Source organism: Peromyscus leucopus, chromosome 20 (genome assembly GCF_004664715.2).
Source record: "Peromyscus leucopus breed LL Stock chromosome 20, UCI_PerLeu_2.1, whole genome shotgun sequence".
Lineage (NCBI taxonomy): Eukaryota > Metazoa > Chordata > Mammalia > Rodentia > Cricetidae > Peromyscus > Peromyscus leucopus.
Genome location: NC_051080.1, coordinates 3,748,196 through 3,772,666, shown reverse-complemented (window position 1 = coordinate 3,772,666; position 24,471 = coordinate 3,748,196). Strand labels below are relative to the sequence as shown.

General features: G+C 50.0%; 1 protein-coding gene across 3 annotated transcripts in view; it reads left to right on the top strand.

Moving 5' to 3' along the window:
- Positions 1-24,471, top strand: part of Dip2b (disco interacting protein 2 homolog B) — a 202,453-nt gene that overhangs the window by 158,437 nt on the left and 19,545 nt on the right. For all 3 annotated transcript variants that reach the window (XM_037197366.1, XM_028874585.2, XM_028874586.2), the window contains 9 exons: positions 1,337-1,451; positions 4,391-4,592; positions 11,441-11,550; positions 11,673-11,753; positions 12,832-12,955; positions 18,049-18,170; positions 19,827-19,938; positions 23,515-23,624; positions 24,078-24,208. In XM_037197366.1, the coding sequence (XP_037053261.1) occupies positions 1,337-1,451; positions 4,391-4,592; positions 11,441-11,550; positions 11,673-11,753; positions 12,832-12,955; positions 18,049-18,170; positions 19,827-19,938; positions 23,515-23,624; positions 24,078-24,208 (1,107 nt within the window). The remainder of the gene's footprint in view (positions 1-1,336; positions 1,452-4,390; positions 4,593-11,440; positions 11,551-11,672; positions 11,754-12,831; positions 12,956-18,048; positions 18,171-19,826; positions 19,939-23,514; positions 23,625-24,077; positions 24,209-24,471) is intronic.

Here is a 24,471-nt window from a genome sequence, read left to right as displayed (position 1 = left end):
GCTAGGCGCCACTCTGTACAGACCTAAGAATTCTTCCTCTCGTTTCTAACTCAATTGTGGTATTTTCCATGTGGAGATTGGCATGTCAGTTTAGTGTTGAGAATTCCAGGTGCTGTGGACAGAGTTAGGCCTTTTCTTTTGCTTACTAATGCAAGAAGAGGTATTCCAGCAGCTCACAGTCTCAGACAGGTATCTGTTAGGGCTATTTTTGTTTTGTTTTTACACAAAAACATTTTCATACACATGTACACATGTATGGTGTGCTTGGAGCACGTGCCTCCTTATTTCCCCTATCCTGACTTGAGTTACTACATAAGAAGTAAAAACATTTGACGACCTCAGAAAAGAACCAGTTCCTGAGCTGTAAGGGTTTCTGTAAGTGTGGCTCTCAGGAATGAACTTGCTGGGCCCTGGCCCCCTGTCTGTGGTCACAGTGGTGTCCTGGCACATACATAGTCAGTGCTCCACCCCTGCTGCGGGTGGAGGGAAGGGACTCGGGCGGCTGAGCCGGCCTCCTTGGCTCTCCCGTCCCGTCCCATCCTCCCTGCACTCTTCAGCAAATCCTCACTGGGTGCCCACTGCACGCTGCTTTTCTGGGTGTGTGCCCACACCGTCTCCTGACAAACCCAGGAGCCAGGCAGATGGCAGCACAGATGTCACGCGAGAGGGCCGTGAGCACTGTGGCGTGAGCACACGAGGTGGTGGGGGACGCCTCACTAGTAAGGGGACATTTGAGCGGAGACCTCCTTGGGTCTATCCCCCCCCCCAGCCCCGGTCTCCCGCGGCCTCCCTTGCCTGTGGCTGACCTTCGCTCCGCTCTCTGCTTCACTACTCTGCTCCAGGCACACTGGCCTTCTCGCTGTTCCTCAAACCTGCCAAGCTCGTCCCTACCTCAGAACCTTTCCGCTTTCCGTTCCTTCTGCCCGGAATCCTCTTCCTCCAGATCTTCGCGTGGCTCGCGTCCTCACCTCATTCAGGTCTCTGCTCCAGTGTCCGCTCCCCAGGGAGGCGCTCCCCCAAGCACCCATATCCCACTCCGCTGGGCACCCCACTCTGCTGCCCAGGTGCTTCCTGGTGCATCACAACATGGCTTCGTTATCTGTGTGTTGATTGGTTCTGTCTCGGACACGTAAGCGCCACAAAGACAGGGACTGTGCCTTGTCCCACTCGGTGGTGCTTAATCCACGCTGTTTTCCTCTTGTCGTAAGGGAACCACTCGGCGCTGGTTGGTGACGACCTCATTTCTCTCTTCTGCTCGTGTCCGGGTGGTGTCGGAACGGCTCCTCTGTAGGACGGTTCTGGAGGGCGACTGACGTGTCTGATCTGTCTCTCTTAGAATTGCTGTGTTTTCTGTGTCTGTGTTTTATGACGAGCGCATCGTGGTGGTAGCGGAGCAAAGGCCTGACGCCTCCGAGGAAGACAGCTTCCAGTGGATGAGCCGCGTGCTGCAGGTGAGCTGGGCCGCGCCGGGCAGAGGCGGGGACTGCCGCCCGCCTGCCCGCCTGCCCGCCAGGTTCGCTGTCTTGAAAGATCATGTTTGCGCCGGGTATGGTGGCGCACTGGGGCGGCAGAGGCGGGTGGGTCTCTGTGCGTTCAAAGCCAGCCTGGTCTACAGAACTAGTTCTAGGGCAGCCAGGGCCTCACAGAGAAACCCTGTCTCAAAAAAACAAAACAACAACAGAAAACCAAAAATGATGTTTAGGAATTTCATACACATAGACAGTGAAATATGTTCCTACCCACTCTCCTCTCTCCCTATCTCCCCAGATACCTTCTTCCTTTCATGCCCAAGTGTTTGCTACCCACGAAGGTTTTGACTGCCCATGTGTGGCATGCATCTCTGAAAGTAGCCGTGTGTCAGAGGTTAGCCTCGGTCTTAGCATACCTCTTGGAGGGGCCAAGAACTTTCCTCCTTATGCAAGGGAGCTGTTCTGGGGAGTCAGGGGAGCGGGGAGGGGAGCCGGGAAGGGAGCCGGGAGGGGAGGAGGAAGACTAGGGCTGAGAAGGTGTTTCTGGTGGAGACTGGCTGGAAGGGGGGGGAGGCAGCCAAGGCTCCATCGAGTCACGACTGCCAGTCTCTTTCCCAGAACCATGAATGGAAGCAGGTGCCTAGACTTCAGAGCTTGTTCCAGACCTGGGAAAGGGGGCAGAGTCTCTCCAGAACGAGTTGATGCGTGAGGTCTGCACTCGGTAGACAGTGGGGGCCTGATCAATATAGAATGATGACGTCACCCACTGTGAGTCCCATGCAGGCTGAGACTTCTCACGCTTTTTGTTCCCCACTCGGCCTCCAGAGCCTGAGAGCTGTACTCGCATGCCGCATAGTAGGACCCCAAACTAAATGCACAGTCCAGAGCATGCTAGCCTGCCTTCCCACTGACAACTCACGTTACTGGAAGTGTTTCCAGGGCCTGTGACTTCTCTGCCCAGGGCACCTGGCCTTCTTCACAGTCACTTAGTAACAGAAATGACGCAGACACAGAGTGAGAGACAGCACCAGGTAACTTCAGATTTCATTCTGTTCTCAGGACACATTGTTCTGAATTACTAGCTAGTCCACAGGTAGGCTGTTTGTAGTACAAAAATGAAGGGACCTGCCGGATGTGGTGGCGCACGCCTTTAATTCCAGCCCTCGGGAGGCAGAGCCAGGCAGATGTCCGAGTTCCAGGCCAGTCTAGTCTACAAACTTCCACAACAGCAGTCTCAAAAAAAGAAGGAAGAAAGGAAGTAGGTGTGGTGGCGCACGCCTTTTATCGAAGCACTCTGGAGGCAGAGACAGGAGGGTCTCTGAGAGCTGAGTTCCAGGACAGGGAGGGCTACATAAGGAGACCCTGTCTCAAAAAAAAAAAAAAAAAAAAAGTCAGAGGACATAATCTGAATATAAACGAGGCTGAAAATACGGTGAAGGCTGTAGGAACGGGCTGATACCTGTGATCTGAGAGATAGCCAAGGGGCAGACATGCGAAGACTCATGTTAGCCGGGTGTGGCAGTCAGTATGTGCTGTGACCCGGCACTCGGAAGGCAGAGGCTGGAGAACCAGAGGTCAGACCACCGCTGTGGACTGCACAGTAAAACCCGTCACAAAGAAACAGTAGGGAGGGCTAGAGCGGGGCTCATGGCTAAGAGGCTGCTCTTCCAGAGACCTGGGTTCGATTCCCAGGCCCCACGCTGACCACTGTCTGTAACCCCCACGCTCCTGTGGGCACCAGTCATATACGTGGTGCACAGGCAAGCATACAGGCCAACATTCATGCCGTAAAATGAAGAAGTTAATGAAATGCAAAAGAATAATTAATAAGGGTCTGAGAAGACGGCTCTGCTGGTAAAGGCGCCCGCAGTGCAAGTCTGATGACGGCACGTGTGCGCGCGCGCACACGCACACACGCACACACACACACACACACACGCACACACGCATACACACACACACACACGCATGCACACACGCATACACACACACACACGCACATACACACACGCATACACACACACGCACGCACACACATACACACATGCACACATACACACACGCACACATACACACACACACCACGCGCACACACGCACATACACACACACCACGCGCACACACGCGCGCGCACACACACATGCATGCGCACACATACACATGCACACGCGCGCACACACATGCCACGCGCACACACGCACACACACCACACGCATACACACACATGCACGCACACACACGCACATACACACACACCACATGCATACACACACACATGCGCGCGCACACACGCGCGCACACACACACCACGTGCACACGCACACACACACCACGCGCACACACACATGCACACGCACACATACACACACGCACACACATGCGCGCGCACACACGCGCGCACACACACACCACGTGCACACGCACACACACACCACGCGCACACACACATGCACACGCACACATACACACACGCACACACATACCATGCGCACACATGCACACACACACCACATGCACACACACCACGTGTGGCACCACCATACTCACCCACATATGAGATCTTTGTTTTCTCTTTTCCAATTCTGTGACTTTATTTGCTGTTCATCGAGTTAGTTCTCAGATCACCTCTTGTTGGTGGCGGGGCCGCCCTCCTCTCGCCGCTTTCCTTGGCTGGAGCCATTCTGCCGGGTCCACGCTGGAAAGGAAGGGCTCAAAGGACTGTGGGCAGAAGGTTTAACTTCCAGGTCACAGGGCATGGAGAGTGGAGGTGTGGCTAGGCATGTTCAGGAACCTAATGATCTACCAGACCTCCATCCGGGGATGGATGGAGGAACGCCCTGCAGTGAAGTAGTGGCCCTGTCAGGATGGATCACATGGCATCAGCGTAATCTCCCTGAATGTTTTTCTTTGTGTTTTTCCAGGCAATCGATAGCATCCATCAAGTAGGCGTTTACTGTCTTGCTCTGGTGCCTGCCAACACATTACCAAAAACTCCACTAGGAGGGATCCACATATCTCAGACGAAACAGCTCTTTCTGGAGGGATCTCTGCACCCATGTAATATCCTCATGTGCCCACATACATGTGTGACGAACTTGCCCAAACCCCGACAAAAGCAACCAGGTAATAATCTGGCTTCTAGCCACAACCTCACAGGAAGCTTCTAGAAGCTAGTCTTTCAGCGCGGTGCTGCATGGGCTTAGACTCTCCAGAGGTAACATAAGGACCGCACGTGCTGACCAACGGCCAGGAAGACTGCTGTCCCGCGGGACAGGCTGCTGCTGCTTTTGGCTGAGTTTGCCGCAGTGATCAAGAGAGGGAGAAAGGGGTAAAGCTCATCCTCTGTTGATAAGAGCAGCTGGTATTCAGTGAGTGCTCACTAAAAGCACGTGCTGGCTATGCACGTTACATGTGTGATCCTAAACGTGAGTCCGTAAAGTCACGTGGCTTGTTAGTGCCGAGCTGAGAATCACTCGGAGTGCATTTCAGCACACCGGCTTTCCGTGGGATCTCGTGCCCAGGATGACCTCTCCCCCTCCCAGCTGCTGAAGTTTGGAGTGGGCCTACCTTACCTCTGGGTTACAGGCATTTTCTGAGTTATAAGTAGAAGATCAACAGCGTGCGTAGTGTTGGCCATTTTCAAGGTACAAACCAAAAGAAGATGGAGAAGAGAAAAAACACAAACCAGTTCCACCTTCTTATCTGATTTCTGAGCAGAGAAATGTCACAGGCCCAGGTAGAAAGCTAAGGCACTGCTTGTGACTGACTGACAGGCAGTCTCTTCAGACGTGTGTCAAGTCCAGTTGAGAGCCTGTCTCACAAAGGAAAGGCGGCAGGGTGTGGTGGCGTAGACTGAGACAGGCGATCTCCGAGTTCAAGACCAGCCTGGTCTACATAGTAAGTTCCAGGCCGTCTAGGGCTACGCGGTGAGTCTGGCCTCAATGAGAGAGATGAGGAGGGGACTTAAGCTGGCATGGCCTTACTACACTGTGCCAACCCCTCTGTGTTATAAAAGAAGGATGAGAAGCCCAGTGAGCTTCCTGTCTGCCTGGAAACATCAAAGCTGAAACCCGGCCTCTCCAGTTACCCTGGCCCCGCCCCCCCCACCCCACCCCACCCCCGCCGAGGAAAAGGAGATGGAAGGGTTAGAAGCAGAGTGGCGTCTGAATGGACTTTGTGTGGCCTGTGCTGGAGGGTGAGCAGCGTGTGCGCTAACAATGAAGTAGGGGTGTCCCCGGGACCCCACACTGTTGCTGGTGTGACGCTCGCTGTGGTCCTGTCACGCCCTTGGCCACACTGTGGGAACTAGCTAGCGTGCGTTCATGACGGTGGGTTCCGCGAGTGGAATGAAGGGTTTATGGAGGCTGGCGCTCTACTGTCTGTGTTTGCTCGCTGGTCTTCGTTGTTGACGCTGCCGTCCTGTAGTGAGAAGTCGGAATCAAGCCGTCCGTGTGGTTACTCAGAAAATGTAAAAGGGAACTGGGAGATGGCTGAGCGCTTAAGAGTCTGTACTGCTCTGCTAGAGGATCTGAGTTCAGGTCTGAGTCCGTCCAGACCAGGTGGCTCACAACCGTCTGCAGCTCCAGCCCTGGAGGATCAGACACCCTCTTCTGGCCTCTGTTAGGTACCCACACACATGGCCCATGCGTGCACACACACACACACACACAAATGAAACAGAACACAAAAGGAGTGTCTTGAAACACAGTCTTGTACAGACATCCAGCAGCTATGACCAACGCACCTCATGCAGCAGTGCGGCTGGCTAGCTGGGAGAGCGAGTGGTTAGCGTGTGCAGACTCCTGGGTTCCTTCGGTCCCCAGCACTGAGGAAACAGACACGTGCAAATGCTTCTCCGTCTTAAATCTTGTTACGTCTTATGACTCAAACCCTATTTTAATAACGCAGAGGATGCTGTGCTTTTTGAGACAGGATCTAGCTATATTGTCTTGGTGGCCTTAAATTCTCGATCGTCCTGCTTCTGCCTCCAGCTGCTGGATTACATGTGCACCACCATTCCCCTGGCAAGCACAGGGTTTTTAATGAAAACATTCATGTTAGAGTAGATGCTTTTAAAATATTCTTGGAGGTACAGTAGACTTTAAATCTTTCTTTCTTTTTTCTTTTTTTGGTTTTTCAAGGCAGGGTTTCTCTGTGTAGCAGTCCTGGCTGTCCTGGAACTCACTCTGTAACCCAGGCTGGCCTCAAACTCACAGAGATCCACCTGCCTCTGCCTCCTGAGTGCTGGGATTAAAGGCGTGCGCCAACACTGCCCAGCCTTTTAAATTTGTATTTAGGGTGTATCAGTATTTTGTCTGCATGTATGACTGTGCGTCACATGAGTACAGTGCCCAAGGCAGCCAGAAGAGCGTGTAGGATCCCCTGGAACTGGGTTTCTATGGTTGAGAGCCACCGTGTGGGTCCAACCGCTGAGCCAGCTCTCCAGCCTCCAGATCTGCTTTTACTATGACCGCCTCCTAAGGCCACATACACGGCTGTGAAGAAGACCAGTGCAGTTTGAGAATCTGGCACTGAGGAGTGGAGATGGTCAGGGAATAGTGTGGGAGTTTGAGACTTGGTAACAATTCAGAAAAGTAGCAGCTGGGGAGACGGCTCAGCAGTTTAGAGCACACCTCTCTCAGAGGACCTGGGTTCAGTTCCCAGCACCCACATGACAGCTCACAATGTCTGTAACTCCAGTTCCAGGGGGTCTGACTCCCTCTTCTGACCTCCTCAGGTACTGCACACACATCATGGACAGACAGACAGACAGACAGCACCCCTACACTCAAAATCAGTCAGTTGATAAGTGTTTAATTCAGAAAAGTAGAGAGTTGAGAAGAGAAAGATGGTGGTGTAGAGTGAGCCTCACTGAGATGCTGTTGGCACATGGAAGTGTGTCGGTGTGGTCTCGGCTCAAGTCACAGAACTGGAAGCAGAGTCAAGTCTGTTTCTCTTCAGGTGGAAGAGTCAGAGCAAGGCAGGCCTGACGACGAGGATCGTTCTTCAGGTGTGCTCTGCTGCTTCCTGTCTTTTTTTTTTCCTTAGGACTTACTACTTTTTAATGTGTATGGGTGTTTTCTGCATTTATGCCTGTGTGCTGTGTGTGCGCAGAGGCCAGAGGAGGGAGTCGGAGTCCCTGGAACTGGGCTAGAGGTGGTTGTTAGGTGGCTGTATAGGTGCTGAGAACTGAACCTGGGCCCCAGGAGCAGCCATCTTTCGGGACCTTTCGGCTCTGGTGACTTGTCACTGAGCTATTGGTATAGGCGTGCCACATGACAATAACCCTAAAGCGCAGTGCCTTCCAATGGCAGGCATTTGCTCTTCACCCATGGAATATGCATAAGCTGCAGGTCCTGTTCAGAATTTGCCCCTGTTCTCCTCTGTGGCATGGGCTTTGCCCTCGAACCCCAGCCTCCTTACTCCTGGATTTGCCAGTGTGGGCCACCGTGCCCGGTTTGGCTGTCCTCAGGACACATGGCTGCAGCAGGAGGGCCAGCCCGCCCACACAAGTGTGGTCAGGGTGTCTCTGTTACCACCTGCTACTGTTTCTTGTCCAGAGCAAGTCAGAGCAAGCCCTCGAGTCGGTGTGGCCGAGTAGAGTCCAGTGTGAGTGAGCTAACACAGGAAGGGAGGTTCTGACCAAATCAGACTGGCCACGCACCTCTGTAGCAGATGGTCTTGGATCTGTGGGCTGCCTGACCTCTGGTCAGTGGCTCTGCACCCCAGCTAGCAGAGAGGAGAAAGCTGTAGAAATCACATGTGACCTGCTCTCACTTGTCTCACACTAAAGGATGCAGCCTTTATTCCAGGGATGTTTACAGATAAACTGGGTATCAGCTATTAGACAGTAGTGGCAGGTAGATGTGTCTGAGTTCCAGGCCAGCTGGGTTGGTACAGTGGAAACTTGTCTAAGAAAAAGAAGAAACAGGAAAGAGAACTGGGATGTGTTAGTGAGGAAGAGAATAGTAAGTAGAGCATGGTATTGGCCTCAGGACACTTTCAGGGCTTGGTGGGAAAGGTAAGGGGGCTCCAGGTAGAGCTGTGTACAGTAGCTGTCAGGAACTGCCTCCCACTTCTCTGTGCACTCTGACCCGTACACTCAAGAACCGCACCCAGAAGACCCTTGTCTCAGTCAGTGTTCTGTTGCTGTGAAGAGACTCCACAACCACAGCAGCTCTTACAAAGGAAACATTTAATTAGGCTGGCTTACAGTTCAGAGGTTTAGTCCATTATCATCATGGCAGGAAGCCTGGCAGCATGCAGACAGACATGGTGCTGGAGAGGGAGCTGAGGGTTCTACGTTTTGATCCTCAGGCAACAAGAAGTGAACTTTGTTCTCACTGGGTGCACCCCCACAGTGACACACTTCCTCCAACAAGGCCACAGCTCCTATTATTGCCACTCCCTGTGTGCCAAGCCTTCAGACACACGAGTCCATAAGGCCAAACTTGCCACTCCTCCACCACAGCCCTCCAGATGTTACTGCTGAGCAGCGTCTACTTCTTAAAATGTCACTTCTGGGGCTAGAGAGATGCTCAGAGGTTGAGGTACGTGGTGCTCTTACAGGAGAAACCGAGTTCATTCCTGCACCCACACTGGGGGGCTCACAACCACCTATAACTTTAGTTCCAGGGAATCTGACTCCTCTTCTGGCTTCTGCAAGAATATGCACACACATATGCATACACATAAATAATAAAATAAATATTTAGAAAATCTATTCATTGTAAACTGTAAAGCTAGTTCAGATCATTTTCACAGGTACACTCTGGGTCCTTCCTAGGTGAAGAACTGTTTGGAGAATGCATATCATTTATCATAGGAAAGGATGGTGCTTATTATTCTCAAATTGCTTTGGACGCTTTGCAGACAAGCTATTCTGATATCAGAGTGTAGAAACATCTCCCATTCTCAATTCTTTATATTTCATGAAAAACAGTTTAGAATTACATTTGTGTGTGCGCGCATGCTCATCAAAGGACAACTTGTAGGAGTCAGTTTTTTCCTTGCACCATGTTGATCCTAGGGTTGAACTCAGGTCCTCGGGCTTGGTGGGGGGGGGCTTGTTGAGCCTTCTTGCTGGCCCACTTTCGTTTTTTTTTTTTTTAACTTCAGAAGTAATTGCAGACTTACAAAAAATTGTTACTGGATATTCCTTATGTAAGTTCCCTAAGTATTTACACACACACACAACTTTTTTTTTTCCTGGAGGTCTCACTATGTAGCCTAGCTAACCTCCATGTTAACCACAGAGGTCTGTGCCACCATGCCTGGATATTTACGTTTTTAAAGGTGAGCCGAGTTACATGTTTTTATCACCCATATCAGTACATTTTTTTTTTTTTTTTTTTTTTGGTTTTTCAAGACAGGGTTTCTCTGCGTAGCTTTGCGCCTTTCCTGGAGCTCACTTGGTAGCCCAGGCTGGCCTCGAACTCACAGAGATCCGCCTGCCTCTGCCTCCCGAGTGCTGGGATTAAAGGCGTGCGCCACCACCGCCCGGCCCATATCAGTACATTTAAGAGCATATAAATGCTGAGAATAAAAGACATTGCATATTAAGCATCATCATTGTTCAGAACCCCACTAGCTGTAGGTGGCTTCGTGGGTACTTGTTCCCCATTGACTCTAAAGCAGACTGCAGACATCATGACCCTCTCTACCTCTACTATTTGACACTTTTTCCAAAGAAGCACAGAACTGTAGCCAGAAGTTGTCCTGTGTCCCGCAGCTGCTCTGTCCTAAGTAAACACACATAGGCTTATATTAATTACAGACTGTTTGGTCTATGGCTCAGGCTTCTTGCTAGCTAGCTCGTTCAAATTAAATTAACCCATTTCTATTTATATATTGCCATGTGGCCATGTCATTACCGGTCTGCTGGCATCTTGTTGCTCCTTGGGCAGCAGGCTGGCATCTGCTCTGACTCTGCCCTCCTTCATCCTGTGTCTTTACTTGGATTTCCCACCTGGCTCTTATCCTGCCTTACCATAGGCCAGAACAGCTGTTTTATTAACCAATAGTAGCAACACATATTCACAGTGTACAGAAAGACCATTGCACAGCACAGATTTTTTTCACTCCAGTAGTATGTCAAGGCTGTGCATTTGACTGCATTATTTTGTCTTTAACTCAGATGATTCTGGGTGTGATGGTGCCCACGGACAGGAAGCTGAGAGAGGAGGACCATGAGTTTGAGGCCTGCAGTTTGCATTTCATCATTTACTTTCAATAAAAACTTCTCATATTCCCTTTTTAAATTTATATATATATATAATTTTATTCTATATATAATTTTTATTCTATATATAATTTTTTAAATAGGAAATATGAGAATTTTTTATATAAAAGTTATATAGATGTTTATATATACAGAGAGAGAGAGAGGGAGAGAGAGAGAGAGAATGTGTGTGTGCATTTCGCTTACATATGGAAATCAGAGGACAAGCTGCAGGCCTTGGTTTTCTTCTTCCGCCATATGGTTCTAGAGGTGGAACTCATACCACCGGACTTGGTGGCAAACACCTTTGCCCACTAAGCCATCTAGCTGGGCCAGCACTGTTCATATTTCTGGTGATCTCAGTCCGTATCCTGATAGGTGACAGGGTTTTTGCCGACCTGATAGCAGTTACTCTTTTTAGGACTGTTTGTGGGAACCAGTGGAACTGTGGACTCTGGAGTAAAATTCTCCCTGTGGACCCAAGCTCAGCAGCCGCCTGTGCCCCTCGTCCCATCTCCCCAGGTCTCCTGGGTCTGTTTTCTCCATCTTCAGCCCTCCCACTGCCAACCATGCCCGCACTGTGTACACTTTTTGGTTGCCGTTTTCATTGGAATACAGGCTCTTTGCCCCGTGTCTGAAAGACCACATGCTTCCCCAATGTTGCTGAGTGAACTTGGGCCAGTCTAGAAATGTTTTGGAAGTGTGTGACTTGAATTGCTGTCTTCAGGGTTGGTTTTGCTTCTGTCTACAGGTGTAGGCCCTGCCTCTGTGATGGTCGGGAATCTGGTTGCCGGCAAACGCATAGCACAAGCTGCCGGAAGGGACCTGGGGCAGATTGAAGAGAATGATCTGGTGAGGAAGGTAAGTTCCAGATGTGTCAAGTTTCTGTCAGTGAGCTCAGGCTGGAGTGCAGGTGTGGGCCTGCTGCCGGAGTCTTTGGAACTTGCTGACGTCAAGTCCTGTTCTCTCCTTTGTGACTTTAGCACCAGTTCCTGGCAGAGATTTTGCAGTGGCGAGCCCAGGCAACTCCTGACCATGTGCTCTTCATGCTGTTAAATGCCAAGGTATTAAAACATCACTGCAGGGTTGGGGAGTGTTTGCCTAGCATGGACAAGGCCCTGGACCCAGTCCCCAATACTACATACCTGGGCATGGTGATGCATGCCTATAATCCCAGCCCCTGAGGCAGAAGTAGAAAAATTTGGAGTTAAAGATCATCCTCAAACTACACAGCCTAGAACAACCTAGTTTAGCTGGAGTTACCTCCAGTCCCGCCCGGCCTGCAGCCACTCAGACCCAAATAAACACACAGATGCTTACATTATTTAAACTGTTTGGCCTAATGGCTCAGACTTCTTGCTATTTAGTTCTTATATCTTAAATTAACCCATTTCTATTAATCTATAAGTTGCCACGTGGCTTGTGGCTTACTGGTACTTTACATCTTACTTCTCATGGTGGCGGCTGGCAGCGTCTCCTCACTTAGCCTTCCTGTTTCCAGAATTCTCCTCACTCTTCCCTGCCTGGCTACTGGCCAATCAGAACTTTATTTATTAACCAATCAGAGCAGCACATTCACAGCATATAGATATACACAGCACTTAGAACTAGAAAAATTTGGAGTTAAAGATCATCCTCAAACTACTACAGACCAGCCTAGGTTACATGAGACACTGTCTCAGAACAAACAAACACATGAATAGAATGTGCACCAAGAAAGAAACATTAAGAAATTAGGCCGGGCTGGGCCAGGCAGTGGTGGCGCACACCATCCCAGTACTCGGGAGGCAGAGGCAGGCCTAGTCTACAGAACGAGTTCCAGGACAGCCAAGGCTGTTACACAGAGAAAAAAAAAAGGAAGGAAGGAAGGAAGGAAGGAAGGAAGGAAGGAAGGAAGGAAGGAAGGAAGGAAAGAAGGAAGAATGTAAGTATGTTTGGTTTACGTCAGTGCTAACAACCCTGAGTACCTAGGACATTGGGAAAGAAAAGAAACCCCACCCCTGTCTTTTGTTACCAGGGGGGTTTTCTCCAGTTGATAATTCACCCAAGGTGATGTCCAGAGGCCTGTGGAGGGCAACGTCTGCTTGTTTGTGCTTGTTCACAACTGTACTGAGCGTCAACCACTTCTCCTTCTGTTGAAAGGGAACCACTGTGTGCACAGCCAGCTGCCTTCAGCTTCATAAGCGAGCAGAGAGGATTGCATCAGTGCTTGGTGACAAGGGACATCTAAATGCAGGGGACAATGTGGTGTTGCTCTACCCTCCTGGTAAGGGTTGCATTGGTAAACTGGACTCTGAACTGTGTTATTAGATCACACATACCAGGAGAAGATGGGAACTCAGGGCCACCGTCTACAACACAGAGGCTTGGTGCTTCCCAACCCCAAGGCACTTCGTGCACACTTGCGAAAGTGTGACCCAGGCTGCATCCCTGAGTTGAGTGATGTGACTGAGCTCTGTCTGTTTTTGCATTCCCTTCTGTTTCCATCAGTGCCTACTTAATGAAAACCACACACGGCAGCACACTGCTGTAATTCCAGTCCTCGTGTGGTAGCAGGAGAATTAGATATTCAAGGCCAGTAAGAGTTAGGTAACATGGGGCTGGAGAGATGGCTCAGAGGTTAAGAGCACTGACTGCTCTTCCAGAGGTCCTGAGTTCAATTCCCAGCACCCACATGGTGGCTCACAACCATCCGTAATGAGATCTGGCGCCCTCTTCTGGCCTGCAGTCATATATGCTATATACAAAATAAAAAAAAATTAAAAAAAAAAAAAAGAGTTAGGTAACAGGGTTGGAGAGATGGCTCAGCGGTTAAGAGCACTGGTTGTTCTTCCAGATCCTAAGTTCAATTCCCTGCAACCACATGGTGGCTCACGACCATCTGTAATGAGATCTGGTGCCCTCTTCTGTCATGAAGATATACAGGAAGACAGAACACTCACGCACATAAATAAATAAATCTTTAAAAATGCTGGAAGAATATACCCAGTGTTGATATCTGGCCTCTGCATGCACATGTACATGTGATCACAGACACATACAACACACACACACACACACACACACACACTAAAAAAAAAAAAGAGTTATGTAACAAGTTACATATCCAGTCTGAGCTATATAACAAGACTTATAAGTAGCCAACTGTGGTAACTCACACCTTTAATCCCAGTACTCAGGAGGTTGATGTAAATCGATCTCTGTGAGTTAAGGCCAGCCTGGTCTACGGAGTGAGTTCCAGGACAGCAGAGCCCCATGATGGACCTGTCTGAAACAATACCACGAGATAGCCAGGTGAGGGAGCGCACACCTCCTAATCCCACTGCTGGGAAGTAGCGGCAGAAGGTTCATGGCAGCCTCAGCTGAACACAGAACTAACAGACAGAAGCGTGAGGACCTGAGTTTGGATCCAGTGAGGGAGCTTGTGGGTAAAAGTGCTTGCCATGCCTGATGACCTGATGTTGACCCCAGGAACTCACAGGAGAGGGAGAGAACCAACTTCCTAAAGTTCTCTGACCTCTGCATGTGCACATGCATATCACGCACGCACGCACGCACGCATGCATGCACGCGCGCGCGCGCGCACACACACACCAGCAGTCCTGGTGCTGCAGAGGCAGGCAGGTGGCCAGCCAGTCTAGGCAGATTGGTGAGTTCCAGGTTCAGTGAAAGAACCAGTCTCACACAACAAGACGATGAGGCAAGAGAGTGGGTCAGAATTGAGTTCTTGCTCCTTTTCCAGGGGACCAGAGTCAGTGTCCAACAGCCACCTGTAACTCCAGGTCTGGTGCTCTGTTCTGGCTTCTGCAGACATCCACACACAAGTACATGCTTAGACACACAAACATGCATGGGTACCTGCTTAGACACACACTACACAAGTATGTGCTTAGAAACTGACACACATACACAGATACCTGCTTAGGCACAGACATACACATACATAGGTACATGCTTAGGCATGGACACACACATACACACACACACACAGGTACATGCTTAGGCACACATACGTGGGTACCTGCTTAGACACAGACTTGTGTGTTGTAGAATAATCTTTGTACACTGTGAAGCTGTATCTTTGCCAAGGGGCCCTCTGATTGGTTTAATAAAGAGCTGAATGACCAATAGCTAGGCAGGAAGAGGTTAGGTGGGACTTCCAGACAGAGAGAAAAGAAGAGGAGATGAATCTAGGTGCAGGAGGGACACAAGAGGACACAGAGGAAGCAGGACATGCAGGAGGAGAGGTAAAAGCCACAAGCCACGTGGCAGCACATAGATTAATAGAAATGGGTTCATTTAAGTGATAAGAGCTGGTTAGAAACAAGCCTACGCTAAGGATCAGCTTTCATAAATAATAGTGAGTCTCTGTGCTGTGATTTGGGGGCTGGCTGTCCAAGAAAGCCTGCTATATATGGTGCCCAATGTGGGACACCAGATTTTTTTTGGGGGGTGGGAAGGGGATTCTTTGTTTTGGTTGGTTGGTTGGTTGGTTTTTCAAGACAGGGTTCTCCGTGTAGTTTTGGTGCCTGTCCTGGATCTCGCTCTATATACCAGACTGGCTTCAAACTCACAGAGATCTGCCTGGCTCTGCCTCCCGAGTGCTGGGATTAAAGGTGTGCGCCACCACCACCCAGCAATTTTGGAATTCTTTTTATCATTTTATTAAAAAATAAAACTTGGGGATAAACATTAGGGAATAAACCTGAGAGATCCACAGAGTAGCTGAAACACGATCCTCCCCCTCTCCACTTCCTGGAAGGGCTGTGCAACCCCTCAGCTCCTTCCTTCCTTCTCCATGTCCTTCTATCTCCCTCTGAGTGTGCCAGGAAACTCTTTGGTCCATCTCAGCCAGGTGAATCCGTGGGCTCTGCTCTCCAAACTGAGGTCAGGCTCTATTGGTGGTCTCGGAGCAATCAGCACATACGGCTCTTAACCAACACACACGCATCCATACAAATATTTAAAAGGTAGAGCACAGTGGAGGAAGACACCCAACGCCAATCTCGACCTCCACTTGTGTGTGCACACACTGGTGCACATACGCGCGCGCGTGCGCGCACACACACACACACACACACACACACACACACACACACACAGTACATTAATTAAAGTGCGAGGGAAGACTTTGACTACTTGACTTTTGGAAATCCTTTAAGCAAGGCATGTTGGTGTTCACCTGCTTTTCCAGATCTCTGAGAGCCAAGGCCAACCTGGGCAACACAGTGAGACCCCATCCTTTAAAAAAGGGGTGAAGGGACTGGAGATGAAGCCCATGCTGAGGCTCTGGGTTCAGCTCAGCATGAAAACCAAAAAGAGGACTGGTCTGTAGAGTGTTCAGGGAGGAACCATTTCCCCAGTGTCTTCCCAAGACTACTTGATGGGCTCTGTTGGCTTGACGCAGTTCCTACCCCAGGGGCGTTTGGCTCTCTGCTGCTTTTGTCTGTCATGGACTCAGCTTAGACACAACCTTTTCTGTCCAAGAAGAGCAATGTAGAGTTTATTTTGTGAAAGTCTTGTGCTGGGCAGTGGTGGCGCACACCTTTAATCCCAGCACTCAGGAGGCAGAGGCAGGTGGATCTCTGTGAGTTCAAGGCCAGCCTGGTCTACAGAGCAAGATCCAGGACAGGCACCAAAACTACACAGAGAAAAACCTGTCTCAAAAAACGAAAGAGAGAGAGAGAGAGAGAGAGAGAGAGAGAGAGAGAGAGGGGGGGAGGGAGGGAGGGAGGGAGGAAGGAAGGAAGGAAGGAATGAAGGAAGGAAGTTTTCTGTAAATAGTCATTCTTAGAATTTATTTATCCTTTATTATGTGGTGTGGGGAGGGAGCACATGGAGGTCGGAAGACAACTTTTAGGAATTGGTTCTCTCTTTCCGCTGTGGGATGCAGAGGTCAAACTCAGGTCATAGGTGTGCACAGCCTGTGCTTCTACCTGCTGAGTCATCTCACTAGCCCAGGGTTCAGGAGTCTGCATGAAACATCTGAATTGAAAGACAAGCATGGGGCTGGAGAGATAGCTCAGAGGCTAAGAGCACCGACTGCTCTTCCAGAGGTCCTGAGTTCAATTCCCAGCACCCACATGGTGGCTCACAACCACCTGTAATGGGATCTGGTGCCCTCTTCTGGTGTACATGAAGACAGAGTACTCATGTACTTTAAATAAAAATAAAGACAAGCACGAGAAGAGCAAAGCCATCTGCGTTCCCTCCTGTCCCCGACTGGTATGCCTAGACTAGTCTCCGGTACTCTGTCTCCAGTGCTCGGTTCCCTCTTCCCTGGCCTTAGCCCTCTCCTCCGCTCTCTGCTCTTCCTTCTCTGCTGTTCATCCTCCTGCTCCAGGAGGGACGCGTCCTGTGTGTTGGCATGAAGTTGTCTTCCGTCTGTCAGGAAGGGAGTGGGGGTCGGCAGCACTGCCCAGGCCCTAAGCTGCGCTCGCTGACCCACAGCATCGGAGACGTCCATTGCTTGTCCTGCAGCAGCCTTTGTGCAAGGAAAGCACGCACGCCGTGTTCCCCTCCCAGTCCCTACTGCCCTAGTTAAATACCCTGGAGTCCTGCAGTTATTTTCCAAGTCATAAAATAACAACAACCTGCCTTCAAGCATCTCTCAAGAGCTCACTTCTTGGCTTGAGGATATAGCTCAGATACATGACACTTGCTAGCCATACACAAAGCTCTGGGTTCAATTGCTGGCACCACCCAAGTGTGTGTGTGTGTGTGTGTGTGTGTGTGTGTACACATACACATAGGAATATATATATGCACATACACACACACACACACACACATATTCCTTCCTTGTTTCCTGGGCCTCTTTGTATATTTTAAATTGTTTCATAATGCTTCCTTCTTTTTAATTTTTTATGTTTTTGTATTGACCTTTAACTATCACTATGTAGTCCAGGCTGATCTTGAACCCTTGGTTACCAAGTATAAGCCACCATGCCAGAGTTTCTATCCTTCTTAGTTGTTAAAATTTATTCTGTCAGTGTCTTGTTTGAATTGTGGTCAGATAACCCATAGGAACCAGGTATGGTGACGCACACTTGTAATCCCAGTGCTTGAGAGACTCTGTCTCAACATCAAATGAAGCCGGGCGCTGGTGGCTCATACCTTTAATCCCAGTACTTGGGAAACAGAGGCAGGCAGATCTCTGTGAGTTTAGGGCCAACCTGGTCTACATAGAGTTACAGGACAGCCAGGACTGTTTCACAGAGAAACTCTGTCTCAAAAAACCAAAACAAAATCAACACCAAATGAATAGGTAGCCACCGGTCACGTGATTGGAGGCTGAGTTCAGTTCCTTGTGGTGGCAGCAGGCAAGTGACTCCCCTGACAGTGCTCTCTGTCTCGCAGGCATCGAGTTAATCGCTGCATTCTATGGCTGCCTGTATGCAGGGTGTATACCTGTGACTGTGCGGCCCCCCCATGCTCAGAACCTCACAGCCACGTTGCCCACGGTGCGCATGATCGTCGACGTAAGTACCCTCCTTATTTATGTCTGACCCATTTCACAGATTCATTTCAGACAGCTAAGAACCCTAATAACGTCCTGGTTCTGTAGTGCCAAGTCTCACGGTTTTCTCCTAAAAACTCGCCCAGTTTGGTGTGGTGGTGTGTGCCTGTGACCCCAGCACTCAGGAGGCAGATGTACAACTGTGAGTTCGAAGCCAGCCTGGGATATGTAGGAAGAGTCTGTGTCAAAAACAGACAGACAGGCAGACAAAAACAGACTAGCAGTTGTCTCCTTCTATCTGGCCAAAGTGGCGATCCTCATGCAGTGAACAGAAGAGCGATGATCGGGGAGGTAGGGACCGTACATGTTAATCCCCAACACTGAGAGCAGAGCCGTGCCTAGTAATTTTCCATAAAGCTGGCCCTATCTGTTCTTAAAACCTGTCTGACTTTTTTCCTGCACAAGAATCAGTATAATTTTCCACGTCAAGTTCTCCAGTCAGGCCACTTTTGTTTGGGTTATTTTTGTACATTTAGCATTAAAAGGTGTGTAGCGGGAGGGACTCCTTAGGTCCCGCCCCCAGCTGAGAAGTTGACGGCTCCCAGAGGAGGGGAAGTTCCTTTCTTTAGAGGGTGGCCACTGGGAGGCCCCATGTCCCGGTGGGTGAGTCCATGCCTGGGTGCCAATGGGCAGCACTAGCTGGACTTAGTAGCTTAAAAATAAATGAATTCAACATTATAAAAGAGGGACATGAAGCGAAGAGGGAGATGAGATGAAGGGACGTGGAGGAGGTGGTGGAGGTGAATATAATCGTGATACACTGCACATGTAGATAAAGTTTTCAAAGAAGAAATAAAATTAAACTTTTTAGAAAAGCTGTGCAGGGCTGGGATGTGGCTCAGTGTCTGAGCACTTGTTTATCCTTAGCAACGCCAGAACAAACACAACTCCCTGGATTTTGTCCTGGGGGAGATCGAAGTTTTTACAGTATGTGAGAATTGAAGTTGAATAACTCTATATTGTGTCATATCCTGAGACCTGGGACAGAAGATCAGCCTGGGCCAGTGCGCTGTCTGGCTACACACTTCTAGTTGATGGGACATTTGTTTCTCCAGACACAGCTTTGGCTGCAGCATAAAGCCATGCTCATCACAGATGACTTCATTACAGTTTAATTCAGCAGAAATGTCCTTCTTAGCTCCTACGGAGCGGCCTGGGGAAGCACTGAGAGTTTCTTTCTGTGGACGCACTTTGTGTGTCAAAGTAGGTCACCTTGCCTTTCCCTGCAGAGCTGAGCAGAGCCCATTGTGTGGGCTCTTCTGTCTGGCTCCCTGGCCTCAGAGTGGTGTGCATTGTAGGTCTGGATTGCACACACCAATTCTGGGCGTGCCCACCACCTCCTCCCTTTCCTTCTCACTACAGAATCCATGTCTTGGTTTATTAGGTCTTTCAAAGGTTAGGGTTGCGGGGTCCTTCCTGAGAACATCACCATTGTGAGCAGCAGCCCTGGTGTTCAAGGGTCTGATATCCTGGAGAATTAAGCTTGACACACATTTTCAGAAATAAAAACAAAAGGAGAAGAGAATGAAACAATCCTGGCCAGCATGGTGAGCAAGCTACTTTTAGCAGTGGCCAGTGCTAAGTCCTCGGATGTTTACTGCTGTCCCTTTGTTTCTAGGTCAGTAAAGCAGCATGCATTCTCACCACTCAGACGCTAATGAGGTTGCTGAAGTCTCGAGAGGCAGCAGCAGCTGTGGATGTGAAAACCTGGCCGACCATCATTGACACAGGTGAGGGGGGATTGCCCCGGAACTGCTACCATTCACTCCCAGAGAGTCTCCCATCTACACAGCTTTGTATTCTGAGGCCTCTCATTGTCTGCCAACATGCCAGAGACCCAGTGTGTACTGCCAACCTGCTGACACAGTAAAGCCGTGTCCAAGAGCCAGCCCGTAATAGGCTAAGTGCTCGTTAGTGAAGTATCTTGCTGGATGTGATTGCTCATATCTATAATCTCAGGACTCTAGAGTCTGAGGCAGGAGGATTGTTAGTTCAAGCCCAGGCCTAGCCACAGTGTGAGACCCTGTCTTGGAAAAGGAAAAAAAAGGCAAATAGTGTTTTGGTGATGCTTTTAGCATCATCCCCAAGGTGCTTATGTTTTATGGCTAGATACATGTAGGTCTATATAAAATATTGAGACGGGGCTGGAGAGGTCGCTCAGTTGGTAGCTGTGTAAGAGTGAGGAGCTCCCTTTGATCTCCAGGAACCACGTAAACAGCTGGACCTGGAGGTGTGGTGATAGGTCCCTCAAGCTTGCTGGCCAATCTAGCCTAACTGGTGAGCCCCAGGTCCCAGTGAGAGATCCTGTCTCAAAAAAACAAGGTGGATGACTCCCGAGAAATGACACCCTAGGTTGACCTCTGGCCTCCATTGGCACACAGACACGTACACACATACATGCAGACCTGCAGATACACATGCACCTAGACACACCTAAACATGTGTACACACACACTCACACACACAATCTGACCCTTGACTTGTAGGTGTGATGTAATTGAAACAGCAATGGACTAGAAGTCAGAAGACCTGGGCTCTAGCTTGAGATTCATTAACTGCTATGTAACCCATTCTACAATACTGTTGCTATACTCCAAAGACGAAATTATCAAAGGTGATGCCAAATGAAGACCAAAAAAAAAAAAAGATTTATTTAACTGGGTGGTAGTGACGCACGCCTTTAATGGGGGGTAGGGGGCAGAGTTAGGTGGATTTCTGTGAGTTCCAGACCAGAAAGAGTGAACAAACCAGGATGTATATGATTTTTAGCTGATATTCAGACATGGAACTAGCTGGAGGATTCGGGGAACAGGAAGAGTTGGGGTTCTGCACTTAGGACCTAAATCCTGACACCTCTGCTGCTCCTGAGTATCCACCCTGGCGTGGATGAAACTGTGTGTGAAGTGAGGCTTGTAGAGCTCGGCAGAATGTACCGCTGGAGTGTGCTGTCACGGGGTACCCCAGAACCAGCAGAATGTGCCGCTGGAGTGTGCTGTCACGGGGTACCCCACAGAACCAGCAGGATGTACCGCTGGAGTGTGCTGTCACGGGGTACCCCAGAACCAGCAGAATGTGCCGCTGGAGTGTGCTGCCACGGGGTACCCCAGAACCAGCAGGATGTACCGCTGGAGTGTGCTGTCACGGGGTGCCCCACAGCCAGCAGAATGTACCGCTGGAGTGTGCTGTCACGGGGTACCCCACAGAACCAGCAGGATGTGCCGCTGGAGTGTGCTGTCACGGGGTACCCCACAGCCAGCAGAATGTACCGCTGGAGTGTGCTGTCACGGGGTACCCCACAACCAGCAGAATGTGCCGCTGGAGTGTGCTGCCACGGGGTACCCCACAACCAGCAGAATGTACCGCTGGAGTGTGCTGTCACGGGGTACCACAGAACCAGCAGTAGCCACCCAGTGACAGGGATATCTTAAATCCACAGTTGTTTCTGAACTCAGACACCAAAGGACCATCATAGGGCATGGTTGGGCTAGCGACATCTTGATAGTCTTTGTTTTGACTTAAAAAGGAAATCTGGGACAAGGACAGGCTATCCGAGCATGTCTAGTTTTCTGCAGGACCAGCAGTGAGCCCTGCTCAGGACTCTGTGCATGTTAGGCAGTCATTCTGTGTCCCCAGCAGAGGAAGAGTTTCAGATGAGTGAAAGAAAGTAATTCCAAATTCCAGAGGAGGGAGCTGTCCGACCTTAGAGTCGCTGAGGTACAATGTTCGAGAGCAACGTAAGGAAGGACAGGTTGGCTCCGCTCACAGGTGAAGGTGCAGTGCATTGTGGGAGAGCCAAGGCAGCGGGGCTTGGGGCTGCAGCTGCTCACACTGACTGCAGTCGGGAGGAGGAGAGCATCGGACGCTCTTGTGTGTCTGGCCTTTTCGTTGTTATGTGGTTCAGGAACCAAGCTCACGGTACGAAGCCATGCTCCACTAGGTATTATATCTGAGCTCAGATACCTAATCAAGATTATCCCTCATAAGTATGACCAGAAGCTAACGTGATCCAAATAATCCCCCTATGCATGTGCCTGGAAGCTGTCCCCCAGGGGATTCCAGATCCTGTCAGGTTAACAGTCAACACGGTCATACCATGCATGGTTAATACAGCATCCTACTCTGTAAATGATGTGCTTTAATGAGAAACAGCATAACAATAATTAATGCATTTTGAGCATATACACAATTGTTATTTTAAAAGTGCTTCATGTGGGGGCTGGAGAGATGGCTCAGTGGTTAAGAGCACTGGCTGCTCTACCAGAGAACCCAGGTTCAGTTCCTAGCACCCACATGGCAGCTCATAGCCACTGTTCCAGTGGGATCTGGGTCCCTTCTGACTTCTTCAAGAGGCTCCTGCATGCGTGTGTTACACATACATACACTTAGGCTCCACATATAAAGTAAAGTGTTTCCTGTGAGCTTACTTTCCAGTTACCCTGGGAAGGTAGGTATTTTAGAGATGTGTTTTAGAATAAACTGAAAGAGATGTCAAGGGAAAGTAACCCCAGGACACAGAGCTATAGCACAAATTTTAAAAGTCCTTATTAATAAAAACAAACCTGGAGCCAGGCATCGGGGTGAACGCTGAAAGATCAGAGAGACAGAACAGGCCACAACTAACCTCACCTCGCCAACTTCTCAGCCGGTTCTGTTTCCTCAAACTGGAAGCCTCTGAGTTCCTATCCGGAATGAATCTCAGCTGAACTGCTGCTAAAAGCCTAAAAGCTTAACTGACCCTAGTTCCTGGTCCTCACATCTTATATACCTTTCTGCTTCCTGCCGTCATTCCCTGGGATTAAAGGCATGTGTCATCATGCCTGGCTGTTTCCAGTGTGGCCTTGAACTAACAGAGATCCGGATGGATCTGCCTCTAGAATGCTAGGATTAAAGACGTGTGTGCCACCATTTTCTGGCCTCTATATCTAGAAGCTATTCTGTTCTCTGGCCCCCAGATAAGTTTATTGGGGTACACAATATATCGACCACACAGAGCTGGTGACACAGTTTACCTCTGGGATTGACGCCAGCATTTTGCTTTTCACCAAGATGTTAGCCATCGAGACGTTTGCAGATGAATCCATCTGGTATGGCGTTGCAGGTATCCTTTGCCCAGAGGCGTCACAGCCCTACCTTGCATTTGAGGATGACAGTGGTGAGCTGCGGGATGAGACATGAGAAGCTCAGGCCTTCACACATCCCAGAAGCTGGCCTTGACTGTGGCAAAGCCATGGAGGCAGTGAACCATCAGTGGTTTCTGTGTTTCAGCATGTTTCAGCTTTACATCGAGTTTCGTCTTTGCATTGCAGATGACTTACCCCGGAAACGGTTACCTCAGCTGTATAAACCGCCCACTCCTGAGATGCTGGCATATCTTGATTTTAGTGTCTCCACAACCGGCATGCTTACAGGAGTGAAGGTAAAGCCATCTCACTCTGTTCTGGTGAGATGCCAGGCCGCAGTGAACGGACATGCCTGCTGTTCCAAGGAGGCTAGCTGGCTGTACCAGAGGCCAGTGGGTGGAGGGTCAAGTGTCCCAGCTATATTTAACTCTGGCTCTTCCGGAGAAAGTTATCCCAAAGGATTTGCACTGTGAAGTGCTGTGGCCTCATACTCGTGCTCCACATAGTAAGAGCTCTAGGTAAGGTCAGCATGCAGCCATCAGCTCAGATCCTGTGAGAGGTCAGCTGCAGGCTGGAAACCTGTCTGCTTAGTTTGCGCTTAGGCCAGGCTGTGAAGCAGTACGATCCGATCCGTATGTCATGCCGAGCCGTGTGGGGCGGAGCTGGAGAGAGCAGCGCTGCACTGCGCCCGCCCCACCGTGCGCCCGCCCCACCGTGCGCCCGCCCCACCGTGCGCCCTTGCTTTGCAGATGTCCCACTCCGCGGCCAACGCTCTCTGCAGAGCCGTCAAGCTCCAGTGTGAGCTGTACTCCTCGCGGCAGATCGCCATCTGCCTGGACCCGTACTGCGGCCTTGGCTTTGCACTCTGGTGTCTCTGCAGGTAGGATGGAGAGCCCCGACTGGGGGCTGGGGCTGGGGCCATCTCGTCCTCCCCTTTGCTCTCTTAGTTTGGCTAACTTTAGTAAAGCCCTGCTGTTCCCAATGTAGGAGCGCTCGTGTCTTTCTGACGCTTGTGTAGTTTCATGGGCACTGCTTTTTTACCCTCCTCACTCAGCTTTCTGCCCGATAACATGGCACTGCCCCTGTTACCTGCTTTCTCTGCCATCCCGTAACCCTAGTTATAGAAGCCGAGCCAAGTAGAAG